The 23,671-nt window shown below is 33.3% G+C and overlaps 1 protein-coding gene across 1 annotated transcript; it reads right to left on the reverse strand.

Moving 5' to 3' along the window:
* Positions 1–1,170: 1,170 nt before the first annotated feature.
* On the reverse strand, positions 1,171–22,058 carry LOC120195564 (calcium-transporting ATPase 2, plasma membrane-type-like). The gene is made up of 8 exons (XM_039197552.1): positions 22,054–22,058; positions 5,272–5,448; positions 4,907–4,961; positions 2,878–4,829; positions 2,615–2,773; positions 2,014–2,185; positions 1,597–1,895; positions 1,171–1,499 (listed from the first exon to the last, which is right to left on the reverse strand). Exons 2-8 carry the CDS (start codon positions 5,443–5,445, stop codon positions 1,260–1,262), a joined length of 3,051 nt encoding a protein of 1,016 aa, XP_039053483.1. The 5' UTR covers positions 5,446–5,448; positions 22,054–22,058; the 3' UTR covers positions 1,171–1,259.
* Between the last annotated feature and the right edge of the window lie 1,613 nt (positions 22,059–23,671).

The following is a 23,671-nucleotide window of genomic DNA, read 5'->3' on the forward strand; positions in this document are numbered from 1 at the left end:
AGTTAGATTGGTTTGAGCATCACCACCCATATAAACTATATACAAATGAAAGACGTTTGATGAATATATAATAAGTAGAGAGTGGTCCAGACTTTGGCAGTGCCTGTAATCCACTTTGAGTGATGTTATTCATATCAAACTATAAATGTATTTGTTGGCACTGTAGGACCTTCATTTCATCACCAAAACAAAGCATAATTAGTTAATAGTTTATTCAAGTTTTAAGTTTATAGAATCTAAAGAAATGATACATTTCAACGATGAAACATCAATATTCCACTTTAGTTAGTTGCAGCCTCCATCTGATCCATAGCATGTTTTCGATACAGAAATCGATTTGGTGGATTGTCGACCATCAATTATTGCTGCAGCTGCAGTGTTAGCTGCTTCAAACAGTGGATTAACAATAAAAGCAATGGAGGTCAAGATTGATTTCATTTCATCACTGGGATCTTTACAAAGTGTGAGCTTTCTTATTCTAACAGTGCATTAATATACTTGAAGTGTTATCAACGAGGATGGACTAAAAGGGACGGATGGGACAGTTGGTCTTCTGAAAATTTTAAATTCTCATATATATATTTTTTTATTGATAATCTATTTTCATCCCTCCTAAAATTTTATAAGGATATTCCTCTAACATAAAGTCACGCGTCTTTTCCCCTTTGATTATTGATACGAATGTTATATTGGATGAAACAGGAAGATATATATTGGTGCTATAGTATGATGGTTGAAATAGAGATGAGGGAATCTGAGACACCAAAGTTTGTAATAACCTCAAATTATTCGTCACTACATAACGTAGCAGTTGTGGGTGTTTCAGATGTAATAACCTCAAATTATTGAAACTTACGTTCAACAAGTCTTTTCAAAATAGCCTGGCAAAGAAAATATGCCGGCCATAATGCATTGGAGTTTGATGGGTCTTTTAGTGATAAGATTTGGGTTTATTGATCTGATTATTTTGATGAAAAAGAGTACATATTTCAATTAGTAGAAAAGAGCTTACATGTCAATTAGAAAACGAAATTCAGAACCAAGAGAATTGAGCAACCTAGAGCTTCAACTATAAACAAAAAAACAAAAAATCCACAAAATGTTCCAAAATGAAATCTCTATTTACCTTCTAATTGCGCAATCAATCGTGTCAATAAAGCAGGGAAATCTTTCTTGTCACTAATGAATCTACACTGGAAGGAGGTACATAAAGGCTTCGTTGTTGTTCATCGGAAAACAGCATCTGAGCTTATTGTAGTTCATACCGGTATTGTCTTTAAGGCGGCAGCGATTGGCATCCCTAAGAATCCGATGAACACGCTTACAAACCATTGTGAGCAAGTGAGTGGAATTGTACTGGCAAATGTGCCCAAGTATTCAATGATGATGACTTGGAAGACAGCAGTGCAACCAAGGACAGCCACGAAAACGTAGTTATCTAATATACCCTTGAAAACGTTTATTTCCTCCATGTTACGTGAGCTGATCTCATTGAAAACCTGTGGAAATCACCCAACGGACTTTGTAAGGTAAATCATGGGCTCAAAAATGTGTGTTTATAGCAAAATATGGAGGAGCTCATAATAAAAAGGTTACCTGGCAGAAGACGAATGAATTGAAAATAATCGTGTTCAATATCACGTCAGAATCAGGGCCGTCGAGAGTAAACATTGCTTTTCCTTTCACCTGAAGGTACCATATAACCATAAACTGATAAAAGGATTGCCCTAAGATATTCCTCCACATCACATTACTGATAAAATTCCCTTTCTTTCCAACCGGTGAACGCTTCATTAGTTCATCAGTTGGAGGCTCGGTTGCAAGCGCAAGTGCTCCTAGAGTATCCATTATCATATTGACCCACAATAGCTGAACAGCTGTGAGAGGAGCGCTCCCTGCATAATGGTTTGGTGCAAAAAGCATAAGCAAATATGACAACATTGTATTCATTTTGCAACGAAAGCTAGAATATAAGTTTAAAATATATGTAGACAAAACATATCCCTTTCTTACCAGTCAAACATGCTGAGGAGAAGTTAACAATCAGTGCAACGATGTTGACTGTCAGTTGAAACTGTACAAATTTTTGAATATTTATGTATACGGAACGACCCCATTTGGCTACTATCACAATTGTTGAGAAATTGTCATCCAGAATTATGACATCAGCACTCTCCTTGGCCACCTGAAATTGAGAATTGAGATTAGTTGAATCTCGGTACTGGCATTTCTTCATATATTTAAGTAAAATATTTTACTAGCAGGTAACAAGGACAGTTAGTCATTGTTACAACACTCTAGTATCAGGTGCATGAAAGGTGGTTGGAATCAAAATTAAGCATCGTATATTGCATCAAAACTATCATAATGGCTTCCCTCCTGTACTGATGAGGCCTTGTCTAGATCCCTTCTTCTCAAAAGAACACAAGTCTATGTCCTTTATTTTATATACCATACTACATATAGCACTCCATCGAGAACATGCATCACTATCTGATTCAATCTCATGGTATTGAATCAGTACTTATTCGAGCATAATTCTAATTTTGCATATAAAATCATTTGATTGCTACAAGATGCATGCAGAGTAAGAAATTATTAATCCGTTGAATACCTCAGTTCCAGCAATGCCCATTGCTAGTCCAATATCTGCTTCATGCAGAGCTGGTGCATCATTTGTTCCATCACCAGTCACAGCAACAACTTCATCAAATGTACTTCGCAATTGCCTTACAAGAGTATGTTTGTCCATTGGAGAGGATCGAGCCATCACCTGCAATATAAAGGAAAATCAAGGTGTGACTACATGATTCATCCTTCTTAAAAGTACCCAACTGGGTAAGGTTTTGAAGCAAGGAATAAAAATGTGGAGGGTACCTGAATCTTTGGAATTAAAGTAAGCATTTCCTCTTGGCTCTTCTCTCTGAAATCCGGGCCTTCAATGGCTATGCCATCATCTGTAAGAATTCCACATTCCCTGGCTATAGCCTTTGCAGTGTTTATGTTGTCTCCTGTGACCATTCTTACAGTAATCCCAGCAGAACGGCAAATAGCAACAGATTCTTTGACACCAGGGCGAACTGGATCTTTAATACCCACAATTCCTATACAAGTATACCCAGAAAGTGGAATGGCATTGTCAGGGGAGAAACCTTTTTCTAGTTCCATACATGCAAGACACAGGGTTCGAAGAGCCTCATTAGCGAATTGGTTAATTGTAGCATTGAGGTGGTTAATGGATTCTTCATCCAGAGGAACAACTTCCCCATTTGAATTAATCACCTTGTCACATCCAGCCAAAACTATCTCTGAAGCACCTTTAGTGTGTGCTCGTAGCCCTCCTTCAGAAAGCTCCAGGACTACTCCCATTCGTTTCTTTGTAGAGTTAAATGGCTCAACCTTAACAAGTTTTGATGCCAGTCGTTCTGCTTGGGAATCTCCACCCAGAGACAAGCCAAATTCTAACAAAGCAGTCTCGGTGGGTGTTCCCAATATCTCACGTTTTCCATCTTTGTTAATGACAATTTCACCCCCAGTGTTGGTAAAAATGGATTGTAGCAGGAGTTTCACAGCAGACTCTGGAATCTCAGAGTAGAGAGAAGCTTTATTGTTGTTACCTACTTCCCTAACACCCATGCAAATGCATGATTTCACAACCGTCATGTGATTAGTGGTTAGTGTCCCAGTCTTATCGCTACAAACACTTGTTGCTGACCCCATAGTCTCACAAGCTGCAAGGTGTCGAACTAGTGCTTTATCATTCATCATCTTCTTCATGGCAAAAGCAAGGCTCAGAGTCACAGCCAATGGTAAGCCCTCAGGAACTGCAACAACAACAATTGTAACTGCAACAGCAAAGAATTCCAGCATTTTCAATGCCTCATCGCCAGACCAACTCCAGATTGTCCCTTGTTGCAGTTTATTCATGAACAGTCCTTGCACCAATACAGCAAAAGTTATGACAGCAAAAAACAGGCCTACCTTCCCAATAATGGTTGCTACACCATTCAATTTCACTTGCAGTGGGGTCTCATCATCACCCCCTTCACTAAGGGTTGCCATCAATTTACCCCACTGTGTTCTCATCCCAACAGAAGTAACCAGCATCTTGCATGATCCATCTTGAAGCTTAGTACCAGAAAGCATAAAAGGGTTGTCAGCATTCACCATTACAGGCTCACTTTCCCCCGTTAAACTTGATTCATCAATTAGCACAGAGAATCCCGAGACAAAAAGGCCGTCAGCAGGGACTTGGTCACCAATATTGAGGTGTACAATATCACCGGGAAGCAAATCGTATATAGACATTTTCTGCCTACATGCATTTCTTGTTACCTGAATTGAAATTTTCTTTTTCTCCTTGTCCAAATCCTTGAACTGTAAAGATTGGCGATAATCACTTGTAGCTGTGACAAACACAACCAATAAGATACTTGCAACAATCCCAAGTCCATCATGAGCTCCCTTTGGCCATCCTTCCATAGCTATCCCGACTATCAATGACACAAAAGCACACACCCCAAGGATCATAAGGGTCATGTCCTGAAGAGCTTCCCAAACAAATACCAAGAACCCTTTAGCTTCAGCCTCAGCAAACTTATTGATTCCATAGACCTGTTGTCTTTTATACAACAGATCGGTATCAGAATTAAGCCCATTGGTGGTTGATGTGGAGAGTTTTTCAGCGATGCTATACACTCCACCATGAATCTTTAGTTTCTTCAAATCATGGCCTTCCACGATGGATCCTAATTCATCAGCACAAAGTTGAAAACCAGCAGCTTTGACTTCTTCAGGAACAACATAATCACTTTCAATTGTTTCGACACCTGAAAAAAGAAAATTCAGTAAGTTGAAAGGAAGCTTTCCTTCAAAATAAAATGCAAATTTGCTCCTAAAATCTCACCTGAGATAAATTGGAAGGCAGCTTTCGAAACCAGTACAGCGATTCTCAGTTTTTCCTGCAATTTTACAGATAGAAAATAAATAAGCTATAAAACGCTAAATTTCATACTCACGATCCTATTCATAAAAGGAGCTTAGCATATAGGGGACAATTTTTGTTCAATATTCAACCGCGGAAAAAGAAACAATTAACTTTGAGAAATTAGATTTGTATTTCAACGCTATATATATGGATCATTAGATTTTTCGGAAAAAGATCAGCTAATTTATAGACATCAAAACATAATCTCGTAAGTATAGTAAAATAGAAAGTATGACTAGCAGTTTAATCTTAAATCAGAAACTAGATTTAAAAATTCAACGCACCAGATTGGATCGTCGCATTGCAGCAGCTTCGTAGCGTTTGGAGAGGTTGGCAGTGAATCGAAACCGGCGTTTCGGATTCTTGACGAAACCACAGACTTTCCTCCATCTTTCCAAAGCTTCCTCCGAAGAGTGTTTGGGCTTCAAATCGAAGCACTCATTCAAAAAATTCTCCATTCCCTTTTTCTTTTCAATGCGTTTCAAATCGCTTTCGATCCTAAAGTTGACCCCTCTGATTCATCCAAATAAATAGAAAGTACAGAAACTACGAGAAAAAGGGAAAAGTCGAACCGAGTAAAAAGCCAAGTCTTCGTCGAAAAGAGTCTCCGGAAATACTTTCACCAATAACGCGGAAGTTTCCGACACAGTTTCTATAAAGGGTAAACTACTCCCATGGTACCCAACTTTTTAGGGCAAAAAAAAACAATTATTTCAATTTAGTCTTCTAGACACTTACTCATATGTATATATATCATCTATTTCAGCTATAATTAATTTTCCAAATCATTTAGGATTTCTTTTGAGTGACTGAATAATGGCCACAATATTAGTGCCTAAAACTTGACTGACTAAACTGAAAGGGTTTTTGGTGACCAAAATGTTAGCATCTAAAAGTTGAGTGACTAAATTGAAAAACTATTTTATGATGAAAATGTTAGATACTAAAAGTTGAGTGATTAAATTGAAAATATATTTTTAACCAAAATGTTCACTTCCTAAAAGGCGAGTGATCGTTTAGGTAGTTTTCCTCAAATAAAACATCAAATAGAGTATAAGAAGCATGACAATAGAATAAAATATGAAGGGAAAAAAATAGAAAGGGTTTTGATTTACTCGTGCTTAGTTGTCTAGATCTTGAAATTTTAAATTCCAAGTTAATTCATATTTGAGTTTGTGTGAATTTTATATTTAAATGCTAACATAGATTAAAATTAAAATTAAAATTAAAATTAAAATTATAAAATCTAATAAGTTATTCGGATCAATAATTAGATAACTCTATTTTTTTATTATTTTAATAATAATATTTTTTTTTATCAGAACTCAGTTAGCTTACGGGCACGCAAGTACTTGCTATAGAAAGGGGATGTCTCAGGAAAGGCGGGTTAATATACGGCTAATATACAGCATTACCGGATACATTAAAATGTATTTAATAAATTCGGTTTAGCGGTACCTATTATGTTGACAACTAATAATGTTTTAGGTAGAAAATATGAAAAACTATTAAAAAATTTGGTAACCGGTAAACTTTGGTTATCGGTAAGTATCTATCCTTTTTATAAAAGTGTCCATACGTTTAACATATCAAGTAAATTTTACCGGTTTTGTCATAATGAATCTGGTTTTGTCATATTTTTACTTGTTATATTGTAAATTATCTATCCTTTTTATAAAAGTGTCCATACTTATTTCACTGTGAAAATATATTTATTATTATCTTTAGTTAATATTGTTAAATTTAAAATCTAAATAATATTTTATAAAATATCAAAACAATCAAATAATTTTTTGTGTAAATGAAATTATTAAATTAATATTGTAGGTGGAAAACATGAAACACTATTAAAAAATTTGAAACATAAATTACATAACTTTCAAAAAAGTATATATCATTTTTATAAAAGTGTCCATACTTATTTCACTGTTGAAAACATATTTATTATTATATTTGGTTAATATTGTTAAATTTAAATGCTAAATAATATTTTATAAAATATCAAAACAATCAAATAAAATTTTGTGTAAATTAAATTATTAAATTAATATTGTAGGTGGAAAACATGAAACACTATTAAATAAATTGAAACATAAATTACATAACTTTAAAAGCAGTTTTTAAATCCTAAAAAGTGTCGATACTTTTAAAAAATATATCGATCCAAAACGATATACCAGGTAAAAATATGATAAAACCGGTAACAAAATGATAAAACCGGTAAATTTAAAAGTGTCGATACGTTATATAAGGATCGACACTTTGTGAATTTAAAAGAGAAGCAGTTATAGCGCCTATAATGTGTCGATACTTTAAAAAAAAATATCGATCCACAACGATATAACAGGTAAAAATATGATAAAACCGGTATCAAAATGATAAAAACGGTAAAATGATACCGGATATATTGAAAGTGTCGATACTTTCGTAAGTACGTGTAATAAATTATCGACACTTTCAAAGAAATAGGTAATTATCCTTTCGAAAGTATCGACACCTGACATAAAAGTATCGACACTTTGTATTTGTATCGATTAAATATAAATAACATATCCGATGAAAATATAAGCTAAATATCCTCTGAAAATAGATAGAACGGACGAGTTTTTGAAATCGAAGAGTAATTGTTGCTGCATTTCAGAAGGCGTTTCTAAAGCGAAGTTTGTTTGTTTGTTGCTGCAGTCGAATCGAAAAGTATGTTGTCGAAACCCTAATTTTTTATTATTACAGTAATCGCGATAGGGTTTTTTATGTGTTGTTGGGGTTTTGGAGTAAGGAAGCATTTGGGACCGATTGCAGGTAGAAATAGATATTCAAGGAAAAATATAAATGTCGATACTTTTATTAAATATTATAGGTAGAAAATGATATTATAGGTTGTATAAATGTGCCGACACATTTTGGTGTGGCCATTCAAATTCTTTTGAAGAAAACCGTTTTACCACAAGAGTAGTTATCTATATTTGTATATTGAAAAGTGTATGTAACAAAATAATTTGATTTGCGTAAACTGATATATGAAGGAAAAATGGAGTCAATGGGTTGGAAAATTGTTGGTGGAGCAGATGACTTTGAAATTGAGGCCGAGACTCGAAAGCAACCAAAGGGTGGATATATGTACTTCTAGTAAGTATCAATGTCTTTTTGTTATTATTGTTGAAATGGTAATTGGATTAAAGTATCGATAAACTTTAAATTGATTACAAATTTTAAATGTTAACAGTATGGCCGAATGCAAAAGGATGAAGGGAGATGGCACACAGAGCGGTTCGGTATGTAAAATGAAATTGACATTGAGTAGTATTAGTATTTAGTGTTAATGTATTGATTAAGAAACGTTTATGTTTAATATTAGGTGAAAAAAGATGTGAGGTCCAAATGGAATTCAATGAGTGATGCTGAAAATATGATAAAACCGGGTAAAAATATGATAAAACCGGTAACAAAATGATAAAACCGGTAAATTTAAAAGTGTCGATACGTTATATAAGGATCGACACTTTGTGAATTTAAAAGAGAAGCAGTTATAGCGCCTATAATGTGTCGATACTTTAAAAAAAATATCGATCCACAACGATATAACAGGTAAAAATATGATAAAACCGGTATCAAAATGATAAAAACGGTAAAATGATACCGGATATATTGAAAGTGTCGATACTTTCGTAAGTACGTGTAATAAATTATCGACACTTTCAAAGAAATAGGTAATTATCCTTTCGAAAGTATCGACACCTGACATAAAAGTATCGACACTTTTGTATTTGTATCGATTAAATATAAATAACATATCCGATGAAAATATAAGCTAAATATCCTCTGAAAATAGATAGAACGGACGAGTTTTTGAAATCGAAGAGTAATTGTTGCTGCATTTCAGAAGGCGTTTCTAAAGCGAAGTTTGTTTGTTTGTTGCTGCAGTCGAATCGAAAAGTATGTTGTCGAAACCCTAATTTTTTATTATTACAGTAATCGCGATAGGGTTTTTTATGTGTTGTTTGGGGTTTTGGAGTAAGGAAGCATTTGGGACCGATTGCAGGTAGAAATAGATATTCAAGGAAAAATATAAATGTCGATACTTTTATTAAATATTATAGGTAGAAAATGATATTATAGGTTGTATAAATGTGCCGACACATTTTGGTGTGGCCATTCAAATTCTTTTGAAGAAAACCGTTTTACCACAAGAGTAGTTATCTATATTTGTATATGAAAAGTGTATGTAACAAAATAATTTGATTTGCGTAAACTGATATATGAAGGAAAATGGAGTCAATGGGTTGGAAAATTGTTGGTGGAGCAGATGACTTTGAAATTGAGGCCGAGACTCGAAAGCAACCAAAGGGTGGATATATGTACTTCTAGTAAGTATCAATGTCTTTTTGTTATTATTGTTGAAATGGTAATTGGATTAAAGTATCGATAAACTTTAAATTGATTACAAATTTTAAATGTTAACAGTATGGCCGAATGCAAAAGGATGAAGGGAGATGGCACACAGAGCGGTTCGGTATGTAAAATGAAATTGACATTGAGTAGTATTAGTATTTAGTGTTAATGTATTGATTAAGAAACGTTTATGTTTAATATTAGGTGAAAAAAGATGTGAGGTCCAAATGGAATTCAATGAGTGATGCTGAAAAGGAACCTTACATCACACAGTCAAGGAATGATAGTAAAGAATACAAAGAACGGAGGAAAGCACATGAAAATAAGGTATTCATTAAACTTGTAAATACGTTGATACAAATATATAAGAACTATAACATTATATATTGTTAAAAAATGTAGGAAGTGTCGACAAGATGCAGCATTAAAAGGGTGAATTTATTAATTAAACACCTTAAGGAGAAGGGTCAGTTGAATGTGCTGGGAGAAATAGGTTTTGGATCGTTGATCGGAGTAAGGGATCGACCTATTCGGAGGGAATTGTGTCGATCCTTGATGGCACAATTTGACGTCAGTCAATGTATGGCTAAGTATGGTGATTATTCATTCCCTCTGGGGGTATCGACTGCTGCAGCCGTATTGGGGGTACAAAACAAAGGCAAAAGTGTTATAGAAGTCTGTAGGAGTAAGAACTGGAATGCACTTGCCTCCAAATATGGTTTGAATCATAAGGTGACATATACTGAAGTTGAAGAGGATATCAAAAGTGGATATTACTTGGGGGATGAGCTGAAGGCCCGAGTTCTATTGTACCTTGTCGGTATATTTCTTTGTCCAACGGGTGATACGTCAACGAACAAGGAATATATGAAGCTCATTTGCGATGAAGGCTTGAAGGGTGAATTCAATTGGGCTGAATATATCCATTCGAGATTGATTGAATCAATTATCACCTTTAAAAAGGGCAGCCAGAGATACCTCAAAGGGTGCATAGCAATCTTAGAGGTAAATGAGTTGAATCACTTTTTGTGTTTTTATATAAAATTCTAATTTTATTATAAATGCAGGTTGCACTGTTCGATTTTTGGTCGGGCTGTGAGGCAGTGCCGGCTTATGAAAGAACCGGAGTGGCACGCATCCGTGCATGGGGAAGGAAGAGGTGGTTAGAGTGATGGTGAAGTTGAAGTTGGATAGAGGGAAGAAGCAAGAAATGGTAATAAATGTAATTAAATAATATTAAGAATATAATCAATGTCTTAATATTGTAATTTAATTTTTTGAAGGTTATTGGCAAGGATGTAGAGGAGGCAGAGGAGAAGAAAGGAGGGATGGTTGTATTGGGGGATGAAGGTGAGTGGGACGACGGTGAAGCAAAACAGAGTAACTTCGACATTTTGATGTCTGAATTGGCTGATATCAAAAAAATCCAATTTGAAATCATGCAAAGACAATCAAGAGTCGAAGAGAAACTTGATCAAGTCGTAGAGAAACTCGAGAGGCATAAGGGGGTAGTGGAAGGAAAAATAGATGGAGTGGTGAAAGAAGTAGAGGTGTTGAGGGGTGAAGTGGTGAAAGAAGTTTCGGTGTTAAGGGGTGATATTAAGATGGTGACGGGAGAAAAATTTGAGGGAGTGGTGAAGGAGGTTGTTGATTTGAGGAGTGAACTTACGGGGGTGAAAGGGGTGGTTGATAAATACTCGGATGAAGGAGCTCAATTGAAGGGTGAAATAAAAGATATGAAGAGCTATGTAGAAAAAAAGTACGATGAACTGAAAAAATATGAAGAAGAAAAGAGGGAGGAGGAAGAAGAAGAGATGGAAGAAATGAGGAGGAAGGAAGTCGATGTCATTTATACACCGGAGAGTGTTATAGCAGCAGTTTTGGATTCGGAATGTCCTGCACCCCAGAAGAAGAAGCAGAAGGTAAGTTTAATAAAAGAATACTTAATTTGATTTTTATTATGTTGTTGTGACAAAAATTTGTATGCAAAATTGTAGGTTGAAAAAGCGGACATTCCAACCGGAATTGATGACATCGAAGCTGCAATTTGTGATTATTTATGGAATAGCGAGTTAGAATCGGGGTAAGTGAAATATATTGTTTTGTGAGTGATATTTAAATATTTCATGACAAGATATTAATCCTAATGATTCATACAGATATTCTGTAATATCAATGGGAAATCAATTCGCTACTGTATACGACGTTGCAACGTTGAAGCCTACGGAATGGGTTGGCGGTGTGGTAAGTAGAAAGTAGAAAATAAATAAAACTTATTGAATATGTTCTGATTGTGTAATTAATTTTGTTAGGTTATCGATTTGCTCGCCTGGACCATATGCTACGATTCTCAAAAGTCACACCGGAGGATTGGCTACCTTCCATACCTCTTAGTGGTGAGTTAAATTAATAAATATTGAAAAGTAGTGTTATAGACGGTAAATTAATAATGTTTGTTGCGTAATTACAGCAACAGGCGTTGGAAGGCAACAACAAAGAAAGTGTTGAGGGTATTTCTACCTTCTGGGGTGTCATATTGGATAACTATGTGAAATTCACCGACTGTGAGAAGGTAAGACACCATACCAATTGCAAATGATGTTTTCGGATATAGAATGTTGAATTTTGTCAAATTGGGTGTGAAATTTGTTGCAGATAATGATCACAATAAACTACCATAATTCACATTGGTATCTGTTGGTGTTGGATATGGTAGATCATGTTGTAACAATATATGATAGTATGTTTACAACTGAAGCAGCTAAACAGAGAGTGAAGGATGCTAAGAGATTGGTATGTATGTATGTATGAAAGGACATTATGTAAATTATAATGCATAATTTTTTGGTGCATAACTTCTTCTATTTTAATGCAGATTAAAATATTAGATTCTTATAATAAGAAACGCATTTGGGTTGAGTCATGTGGATCTCTAGGAAAGTATCCCTTGAAAAATTTCAAATTTGTGGAGCATAAGAAGAATAAGCAATTGAATGGGTATGAGATGTTATCATAAATAGAAAGCTTAATTTATGCAGTATTCATCATATTGACATGTGTGGTTTTCAAATTTGGTAACAGATATGATTGCGGCATGTATGTGATGATGTGGATGGAATCGATCGGTTCTACAGGGGCAACTGGTGATTTTGTAAGTGGATAGAAAAAATTGTTTGTGGTAAAATTGTTAAAAGTCGTAGATTGAATGCTGTAGTTGACAATACTTAACGTTCTGACAATTTGAATATAGGTTGTTGGAGACTGGGATCGATCGCGAGTATTAAACGATCTCGTAAGCCACAATCAAAATGAACGAAGACAGGAGATAACAAAAGCTGCAATATTACATAGGAATAACAAAAGGATGCAATGATGTAAATGTCGAGTTAATTTTGTATAAGATTTATAATTTTGTATACGATTTATATTTTTTATGTGAATATAATTATGAATGAGATGAGAAAAGTTAGCAGTATGTTGTTGTACATGTTTCTTATACACATTAAGGGTCATGTCGATACTAATATAGTTTGTGTCGATATTTTTTTCCAGAATGAATTAAAAACAAGGTGCACCCATAAAGTGTCGATCCATATATAAAAAAGTGTCGATCCCAAAATCATCGAACCCAAAAGTATAATGTAATATGTAATTTTTTAATCTAACCGGTACAATTATACCGGTTTTATGAGAGAATAAGTCTAAATAATGTGTCGACACTAATATAGTTTGTGTCGATATTTTTTTTCCAGAATGAATTAAAAACAAGGTGCACCCATAAAGTGTCGATCCATATATAAAAAGTGTCGATCCCAAAATCATCGAACCCAAAAGTATAATGTAATCTGTAATTTTTCAATCTAACCGGTACAATTATACCGGTTTTATGAGAGAATAAGTCTAATAATGTGTCGACACTAATATAGTTTGTGTCGATATTTTTTTTCCAGAATGAATTAAAAACAAGGTGCACCCATAAAGTGTCGATCCATATATAAAAAAGTGTCGATCCCAAAATCATCGAACCCAAAAGTATAATGTAATCTGTAATTTTTCAATCTAACCGGTACAATTATACCGGTTTTATGAGAGAATAAGTCTAAATAATGTGTCGACACTAATATAGTTTGTGTCGATATTTTTTTTCCAGAATGAATTAAAACAAGGTGCACCCATAAAGTGTCGATCCATATATAAAAAAGTGTCGATCCCAAAATCATCGAACCCAAAAGTATAATGTAATATGTAATTTTTTAATCTAACCGGTACAATTATACCGGTTTTATGAGAGAATATGTCTAAATAATGTGTCGACACTAATATATTTGTGTCGATATTTTTTTTCCAGAATGAATTAAAAACAAGGTGCACCCATAAAGTGTCGATCCATATATAAAAAGTGTCGATCCCAAAATCATCGAACCCAAAAGTATAATGTAATATGTAATTTTTTAATCTAACCGGTACAATTATACCGGTTTTATGAGAGAATAAGTCTAAATAATGTGTCGACACTAATATAGTTTGTGTCGATATTTTTTTTCCAGAATGAATTAAAAACAAGGTGCACCCATAAAGTGTCGATCCATATATAAAAAAGTGTCGATCCCAAAATCATCGAACCCAAAAGTATAATGTAATATGTAATTTTTTAATCTAACCGGTACAATTATACCGGTTTTATGAGAGAATAAGTCTAAATAATGTGTCGACACTAATATAGTTTGTGTCGATATTTTTTTTCCAGAATGAATTAAAAACAAGGTGCACCCATAAAGTGTCGATCCATATATAAAAAGTGTCGATCCCAAAATCATCGAACCCAAAAGTATAATGTAATCTGTAATTTTTCAATCTAACCGGTACAATTATACCGGTTTTATGAGAGAATAAGTCTAAATAATGTGTCGACACTAATATAGTTTGTGTCGATATTTTTTTCCAGAATGAATTAAAAACAAGGTGCACCCATAAAGTGTCGATCCATATATAAAAAAGTGTCGATCCCAAAATCATCGAACCCAAAAGTATAATGTAATCTGTAATTTTTCAATCTAACCGGTACAATTATACCGGTTTTATGAGAGAATAAGTCTAAATAATGTGTCGACACTAATATAGTTTGTGTCGATATTTTTTTTCCAGAATGAATTAAAAACAAGGTGCACCCATAAAGTGTCGATCCATATATAAAAAAGTGTCGATCCCAAAATCATCGAACCCAAAAGTATAATGTAATATGTAATTTTTTAATCTAACCGGTACAATTATACCGGTTTTATGAGAGAATATGTCTAAATAATGTGTCGACACTAATATATTTTGTGTCGATATTTTTTTTCCAGAATGAATTAAAAACAAGGTGCACCCATAAAGTGTCGATCCATATATAAAAAAGTGTCGATCCCAAAATCATCGAACCCAAAAGTATAATGTAATATGTAATTTTTTAATCTAACCGGTACAATTATACCGGTTTTATGAGAGAATAAGTCTAAATAATGTGTCGACACTAATATAGTTTGTGTCGATATTTTTTTTCCAGAATGAATTAAAAACAAGGTGCATCAATAAAGTGTCGATCCATATATAAAAAGTGTCGATCCCAAAATCATCGAACCCAAAAGTATAATGTAATCTGTAATTTTTCAATCTAACCGGTACAATTATACCGGTTTTATGAGAGAATAAGTCTAAATAATGTGTCGACACTAATATAGTTTGTGTCGATATTTTTTTCCCAGAATGAATTAAAAACAAGGTGCACCCATAAAGTGTCGATCCATATATAAAAAGTGTCGATCCCAAAATCATCGAACCCAAAAGTATAATGTAATATGTAATTTTTCAATCTAACCGGTACAATTATACCGGTTTTATGAGAGAATATGTCTAAATAATGTGTCGACACTAATATATTTTGTGTCGATACAAATTTAAATATCAAGTGTTTTCCACCGTTTATATAGTACTCTTAATCGAGAAACCCTAAACATAAATGCAAGCAGGCAGATCTTCCTCTTTCTTCCTTCTACCGTTATCATAAGTGACGATCAGATATTCAGGTAAATTTATCGATATTTTATGGGTTTGATTGATTTCTATATTGGAGTTTTTATCCTGAATGTGTTTGTGTTCCATTGTAATAGGGGTAGCATCCAACCAAAATGGCTCCAAAACGTCAGCGTCAGAAGCGAGGTCTTTCTCAAAGCTCTTCTCAACCCAGTTCTTCTCAACCACCTCCTTCTGTAACAAACGATTCTTCTGAGGAAATCAGGTCCTTCGAAACTCTGAACTTTAGATCCGACATGGAGAAACAAAGATGGCAGACGAGTTTTTGGACGTTGAATTCCCTTCTCAATCACCCATGGATGCTTTTGGACGTTGAATTCTGAAACAATCGAACGCCATTGAATATCAAATTCCTTGGTTGTCCACCAGGAAGCCATGCATTTTGAGAATGCTGCTGTAAACTTTGGGTCACCAATGTTAGCTTGTGCATTGCGAGAAAGATGCCAAGAACATAATCTGTGCTTAGCATAAGGGATAACAGATTTGATAGCCCTCTGCATTGCCCTATCCCCATCGGTTACAACAGAAATAGGTGATTTATTCATCATGGCTTCTAAAAAATTCTGTAGCACCCACTCGAAAGATTGAGACGTTTCGTCAGCGATTATGGCAGTGGCAAACACAATTGTGTTATGGTGATGATTGACACCAACAATAGGCATAATTGGTCGACCATACAAATTATCTTTGTACGTTGTGTCGAACGCAATTACATCACCGAAGCATGTGTAATCCGATCTCGATGTAGAATCCGACCAAATAAGATTATACAATGCCCCCGATTCGTCTACCGAGTATGTCATAAAAAACCCGGGATCATCATGTTTCTTATAATCAAAGTAGGCAATAAGCGCATTCACATCCCCATCGACGATTTCCTTTGCTTTACCTCTTTGAAGTGCATTGTAGAGGTCTTTATGTGTAAATCCAACATTATGATAGCCCCCTGCCTGCTGCGTTAAATAGTTCATTACTTGTGACGTGCCAACACCGACCTCTTTCAATGTTGTTGCCTCATCGATATCAGCCTTACTTACAGCTCGATTAGAACGCATAAATGGTGTCATAGCAGATGTGCACAATGCATGATTATGTTTCTGATCAGACTTACTTATAACCCACTGATCGTTTGTATTTGTTGCTGTAACTACGACTCTAGCCTTACATCCTGTTCTTGTGACTGGCGTATGAGCACGTTGACGATCAACAGTATTGACTTTTGATACTCGAAATCCTTCTTTGGAACAACAAAATTCTTGTGTCTTCACATTCCCTTCCACGTCAAGCCGTGTTGTTCCCTTACGTGCACTAAACCCATGTTCCCGTGCGAATCCCTTGTAAAAGTGTCAAGCTTGATCACGTGAACAGAAGAGCTGACCAACCAATCTGTCAGATTCATCAACATTATGTACTTCATGGCATTCCTCGGTTGGCTTAACATTGTCTACATCAGTATTATCCATGGCAAAAATTTTGTTGTGCAAGTTCAGTGCTCCAGGAGTTGATGGATATGTAAACGAAGGTTCATTTTGAACATGTTTCTGTAGTTAAAGGGTGGGTACAACATTAAATTCGCAGTACATATTTAGGTATGTACAATAACTACAAGTATATTATCATTTTAAATTCGCAGTACACTGTTAAAAAAATTGAAACATAAATTACATAAGTTTTAAAAAAAGTATCGATCCTTTTTATAAAAAGTATGGACACTTTCAATAAAATAGGTAAACATATGATGTAATAGGTAGCCCTTATATAATGTAATAGGTATCGTTTATATAATGTAATAGGTAGTGGTTATATTGTAAAGTGTCTATCCTTTTTATAAAAGTGTCCATACTCTTTTCACTGTGGAAAACATTAATTTAAGGTTATCTTTTGAGTGAGTTTTAAGATATTAATTTAGTAATTATAGGCGTCTAATGATTTATTTTTTACGTTACGGTATATATTATTATTAAATTAAAAATTCTAAATAATATTTTATAAAATATAAAAACAATCAAATAATTTTTTGTGCAAATGAAATTATTAAATCAATATTGTAGGTGGAAAACATGAAACACTGTTAAAAAATTGAAACATAAATTACATAAGTTTTAAAAAAAGTATCGATCCTTTTTATAAAAAGTATGGACACTTTCAATAAAATAGGTAAACATATGATGTAATAGGTAGCCCTTATATAATGTAATAGGTATCGTTTATATAATGTAATAGGTAGTGGTTATATTGTAAAGTGTCTATCCTTTTTATAAAAGTGTCCATACTTTTTTCACTGTGGAAAACATTAATTTAAGGTTATCTTTTGAGTGAGTTTTAAGATATTAATTTAGTAATTATAGGCGTCTAATGATTTATTTTTTACGTTACGGTATATATTATTATTAAATTAAAAATTCTAAATAATATTTTATAAAATATAAAAACAATCAAATAATTTTTTGTGCAAATGAAATTATTAAATCAATATTGTAGGTGGAAAACATGAAACACTGTTAAAAAAATTGAAACATAAATTACATAAGTTTTAAAAAAAGTATCGATCCTTTTTATAAAAAGTATGGACACTTTCAATAAAATAGGTAAACATATGATGTAATAGGTAGCCCTTATATAATGTAATAGGTATCGTTTATATAATGTAATAGGTAGTGGTTATATTGTAAAGTGTCTATCCTTTTTATAAAAATGTCCATACTTTTTTCACTGTGGAAAACATTAATTTAAGGTTATCTTTTGAGTGAGTTTTAAGATATTAATTTAGTAATTATAGGCGTCTAATGATTTATTTTTTACGTTACGGTATATATTATTATTAAATTAAAAATTCTAAATAATATTTTATAAAATATAAAAACAATCAAATAATTTTTTGTGCAAATGAAATTATTAAATCAATATTGTAGGTGGAAAACATGAAACACTGTTAAAAAAATTGAAACATAAATTACATAAGTTTTAAAAAAAGTATCGATCCTTTTTATAAAAAGTATGGACACTTTCAATATAATAGGTAAACATATGATGTAATAGGTAGCCCTTATATAATGTAATAGGTATCGTTTATATAATGTAATAGGTATCTATCTCGCATGTGAGTACTTTATTCCAACCATGTGACAAGTGTGACAACTCCATCAACTCACAACTCAGCTTTGAACTCAATCAATATTGTCTTTTAGCTTGATGGTTCATAAAGCATGTTACTTGAACAGTATGAATCAATTATGCAATTTTCATGTTCAATTTAACACTGCATTTCAAATTCATTTCATATGTAATTGGAGTTTGAATTTAAATTTCAATTTGAGTTTGAATTTCAATATATTTCGGCTCCACTATAATATTAGCCCAAGCCAATATGCATGTTATCATTGATTATTCCTAATTTCCATTGTTTTTTTTCCAACGTATAAACGCGAGGGAAATCCCGATCATTTTATTTTTTGGTCAACTTTAAAGCGTCAGAAATGTTTCGGGCGTATGATCTGGGTGGTATACAAGAAATGTAACAAATAGCAACTAAAATCATAAGTTGAGTACCACCCAAATCATAAGTCTGAAATACTTCCGATGCTCATCAAAATCCAAAGCTCATATGGTGCCAAGCAAAAGGAAATCAAAATCCAAATCTCATATGATGCCAAGCAATAGGTAGTGGTTATATTGTAAAGTGTCTATCCTTTTTATAAAAGTGTCCATACTTTTTTCACTGTGGAAAACATTAATTTAAGGTTATCTTTTGAGTGAGTTTTAAGATATTAATTTAGTAATTATAGGCGTCTAATGATTTATTTTTTACGTTACGGTATATATTATTATTAAATTAAAAATTCTAAATAATATTTTATAAAATATCAAAACAATCAAATAATTTTTTGTGCAAATGAAATTATTAAATCAATATTGTAGGTGGAAAACATGAAACACTGTTAAAGTATCGATCCTTTTTATAAAAAGTATGGACACTTTCAATATAATATAATGTAATAGGTAAATTTGCAATGCTATCGGTATAAATATACCGGTTTACTTATAAAATAGGTAAATATAAGCGCTACCTATTACATTATATAAGCGCTACCTAGTATGTTATTGTACTTTATAATATTTCCGGTTAAATAATATAACATAACCGGTCTAAATTTTAACCGGTCACTTGTTTAACCGGTCACGCCGTATATTAGCCGTTTTTTAGGCGCCGCACCGCAGAACGACCCATAGAAAGGCGAGATGTGGGGCTGAATTTCCTTTTTGACTGAAGTAAAATGAAATTGATTTGAAAGTGTTTTTTTAGCATAATAATATTGTTAAATTTGTTCATATTCTTTCTTTCATTTAAGGTCAAAAAGTAATTTTGTTCAATAGAAATCACTAGTTAAATTAACGGTCAACGCATGGTGATAACCAAACAAAAACACGTGAACTTAAATGTTAACATGACGTGTTCAAATCATAATTTTAGATGATGACGTGACACTTTCATGTTAGATTTTTTTTTACGTTCACGTAAGTTCTTGCCATAGATAGGCAAAATGTGAGATTTAATTTCCTTTTTGACTGAAGTAAGATGAAACTGATTTGAAAGTGGTTTTTTTAGACATAATGCATCAAAATACCCCTAACGTTTAATAGTATTGTTAATTTTGCTCATATTCTTTTTTAGAACATTTAAATCTCAAACGTTTCAAGGGTTAAAAAGCATTCTCGTTAGATGAAAATCGTCAATCAACTAACGGTCAACGCATGGTACTGACCAAACAAGAACACGTGGACCCAGATGCTAACGTGGCATGTTCAAGTCATGATAATAAATGATGATGTGGCATTTCCACGATCAATTTTTAAATGAAAATTAAATAATATTATTCTTAATATTTATATATTTTATTTAATATTTTTTATCCAATGAGTTGATGGCACGTGTCATCACCTCATTGGTTTAAATTTAAAGTAACCAAAATATACATTAGTAGAGATAAAACCTAGGACATCATGCATAGAATTCAAACACCCAACCACCAAGTTAACTCTTGCTTTTGAGTTTTTTATGTTAGGAAAAGTATTTAACATATATGTTTTGCTCCTCGTACATTTTATCAAACACCTTCTTCATTTTCTCTTCCCCTGTAAATTTTTTCCTTCATTATAAAGTTGTCAAAGAAACTACATTTACTCTTACATGCATATATGTTTTTTTTCGTGAGGGGTGTTTGTTTGGTAAGAAAATTTCTGGGGATTTTGGTTTGTAGCCTAAGTGAGATTCTTTTGAGAAGATGATGAATGAGAGTCATGATCCGCTATTAAAGCTTGCTTGTTGTTGGTCACAGCTCTAGACCTATTCCTCAGCATAACTCGAAGCAATTGGTAAATCAAGAACAACGAGAAAAAAACAGATCATTTAGCCACATGGAACAAGAAACCGAAACCAAATCAAAAAAAAAAAAAGAAAAGAGCCTTGGGTTTACCTTTGAAACTACAACTTCTCTATTTTTTTTTCTTTTTGTGAAATGAAACTTTTACACATAAATTTAGGTAAAAGGACACTATTTACAGGAGGTTTTTCCACAACCAACATACCATTCCCATTATATGGTGAATCCTCGTTCACTTGATTTGCATTAGGGACACCATTTTCATTTCTCTCGAAAACCTTGCCTCTTAAACCACCATTCAGAGAGGCACTCAAGTTAGTCACAGCATTATTTTTCGAATTTACAGCAGCATATTCCATGGAAATAAAAGTCGAAAAACACATGAACCTATAATTAATAGGAAATAGTTTAAAAAAAATGGCGGAAAAGAGGAACCCCAGTTATCTGAGACATTTTTCACCCAAGTGTGATTGATACATGTTTTTGGACATTTATGTGTTTGATTTTATATCTATATTTTTGTTTTTTGGTTCATAACGAATGAAGAAGAAATTATTGGTGAAAAGATGATGAAAAAGGTGTTAGATAAAATATGTGAGAGACTAAATGTATATGTTAAATATTTTGTCTTGCAAAAGTTATACAAATGCAAGACTTGGTGGGGTGATTGGGTGTTAGGACTTCTAGCATCTTGGCCTAGGTTCAACTCCCCACAAAAATATGTTTTGCTTGGTTTAAATTTAAACCAATATGGTGATGACATGTATCATCATCTTTATTGGATAAAAAATATATAAATAATAGTACTTCATTTTTTATTTTAAAAATCTGACGTGTCATTATCTATCATGACTTAGATACGCCACATCAACATCTAGGTCCACATGTTCTTGCTTGATCAGCACCATGCGTTGACCGTCAGTTGACAAACGGTTTCCATCAAACGAAAGTGTTTTCTGACCCAAAATAAAATGTTTTGAGATCAAATATTCCAAAAAAGAGAATAAAAATAAGATTGACAATATTATCAAACGTTAAGGTTACTTTAATGCATTATGCAATTTCTTTTACCTAGAATGTAGCTTTTGTTTAAATGCAGGAAAATAGGACCACCGATGCTTTATTTTGATATTCTTACGCGATGATAAATATTCGTAAGAATGACTTCACGTCGAAGATAACACCCGCATCATATTTGGCAAGGCAGTCTTTTTTGTCTAATACATCTGTTTCAACTTTTTATTACTCTTAAAAAATCAATTCCGCCATGCTGGACAAAATATTGTATCTAATTTCATTTTCGTCTTAATAGAGTTTTACTCGTATCTTCCCCTTCGTTTCCAACTTCCAAAAGGATGCCTTAGAAATGTACTTGTAAATTGTAATCCAACGAATCCCATCCAATCACGTGTGCATATTAAGTTGGCTCGTTTTATTGGATAAATTCAAACCTCAATTATATAAATGGTCGTTTAATTTCAAAAAGTCACAAACCAGTATCTCGATTTTGAGTTTTAGATTTCTCAAATCGGGGACTCCATTCAACGGTCCGAATGATAGAGAGGCAATTGTTAGTGGGAGAAAAAACATATGATCAGGGGCGGATGTATATGGCTCTCTAGGGAAGTCATTGCACACCCATTATTTTGAGAAAAGTGTTAAATTTAGTTTAATTTGTTACAGAAATAGAAAAAAATAAAAAAATTTGTATAGCCAATTTTTTTTAGAATAGGATATTGAAATTTTGGACCCCTATTTTTTAATTTCTAGATCCACCAGTGCATATAATAGTGGACCATGTAGATCATGGTTCAACAAGTTTGAAAGTTTCGACAAACCAGCTTCAAACTTGAGCAATCGAATTCAGGTAAGGCCGCCCCCAGAGACGTTTCCTTTCATATCGTCAAAAGCCATGATCCAGGTTAAGAAGATTCTATGTCAAAGATGGCAACCATAAAATAAAAATGATTGTGGCATCGTGTTTGAGACTTAGTTCTGTTAACAGGAAAATGACAAGGCAAAAATGGGAAACCGGGTTCCCCACCATTTTTAATATTTGTAATGAGACCCTCAGTTCCTGTTGTTGAATTGCCCCATCTACTTGCCCAATCGCTTTTTTTAATTAATACCTGTGCATGCTGCATCCACGCTCAAGTTAGACTATTAATGTAAGAGTAGACTCTAAAATTCAATTTTTCTTCTCATAATCAGTTACTATTTTATTTATTATGCTCACTTGAAATTATTTGTGTTCATCCCTTACAAAAATTATATATATATATATATATATTAACCCGTAAAAATATGGCTACTAGTATTACAACAACAACAACATCATCATCGTCATTATCATCATCATCATCAATCATCGAAGTGCTTGATAATCATTATTGAGAGTTTGAATTTTTTTTATGAGAAAAAAAATCAGAATTCATTAATTTAAGGAGTTCTTGTGTGATTTAAGCTTAGATATTGAGAGGTCCTAACTTAATCTTCTTTTTGGTGGTGGTAATCTCTAAATCTAATTAAGTAAATCTCATCCTCAACCCTAAACTTATCTAATTCATACATATTTATTATTGTGTTTTGATTAATTTCCTGGGGGTTTGAACAAGTCATTAATGTGTGTATTTCCATTTCAAACTTAAGAAATTATGGACAGGACATCTAATAAGATAAGAAGAAAAGAGAAAATGGTCCAAAAACACTAGAGGAGAGGTGTTATAAGTTGGGATTTATGGGCGAGTGTAGTCACCATGTGAGATTCATTATGCATCTTGCTTGTATGTGTTTTGGTAAACTTTGGTGTAGGAAAATTATATGTTAAATATAGCGATATGCT

Source organism: Hibiscus syriacus, unplaced genomic scaffold, assembly GCF_006381635.1.
Source record: "Hibiscus syriacus cultivar Baekdansim isolate YM2019G1 unplaced genomic scaffold, ASM638163v2 tig00117016_pilon, whole genome shotgun sequence".
In the NCBI taxonomy this organism is placed as follows: domain Eukaryota; kingdom Viridiplantae; phylum Streptophyta; class Magnoliopsida; order Malvales; family Malvaceae; genus Hibiscus; species Hibiscus syriacus.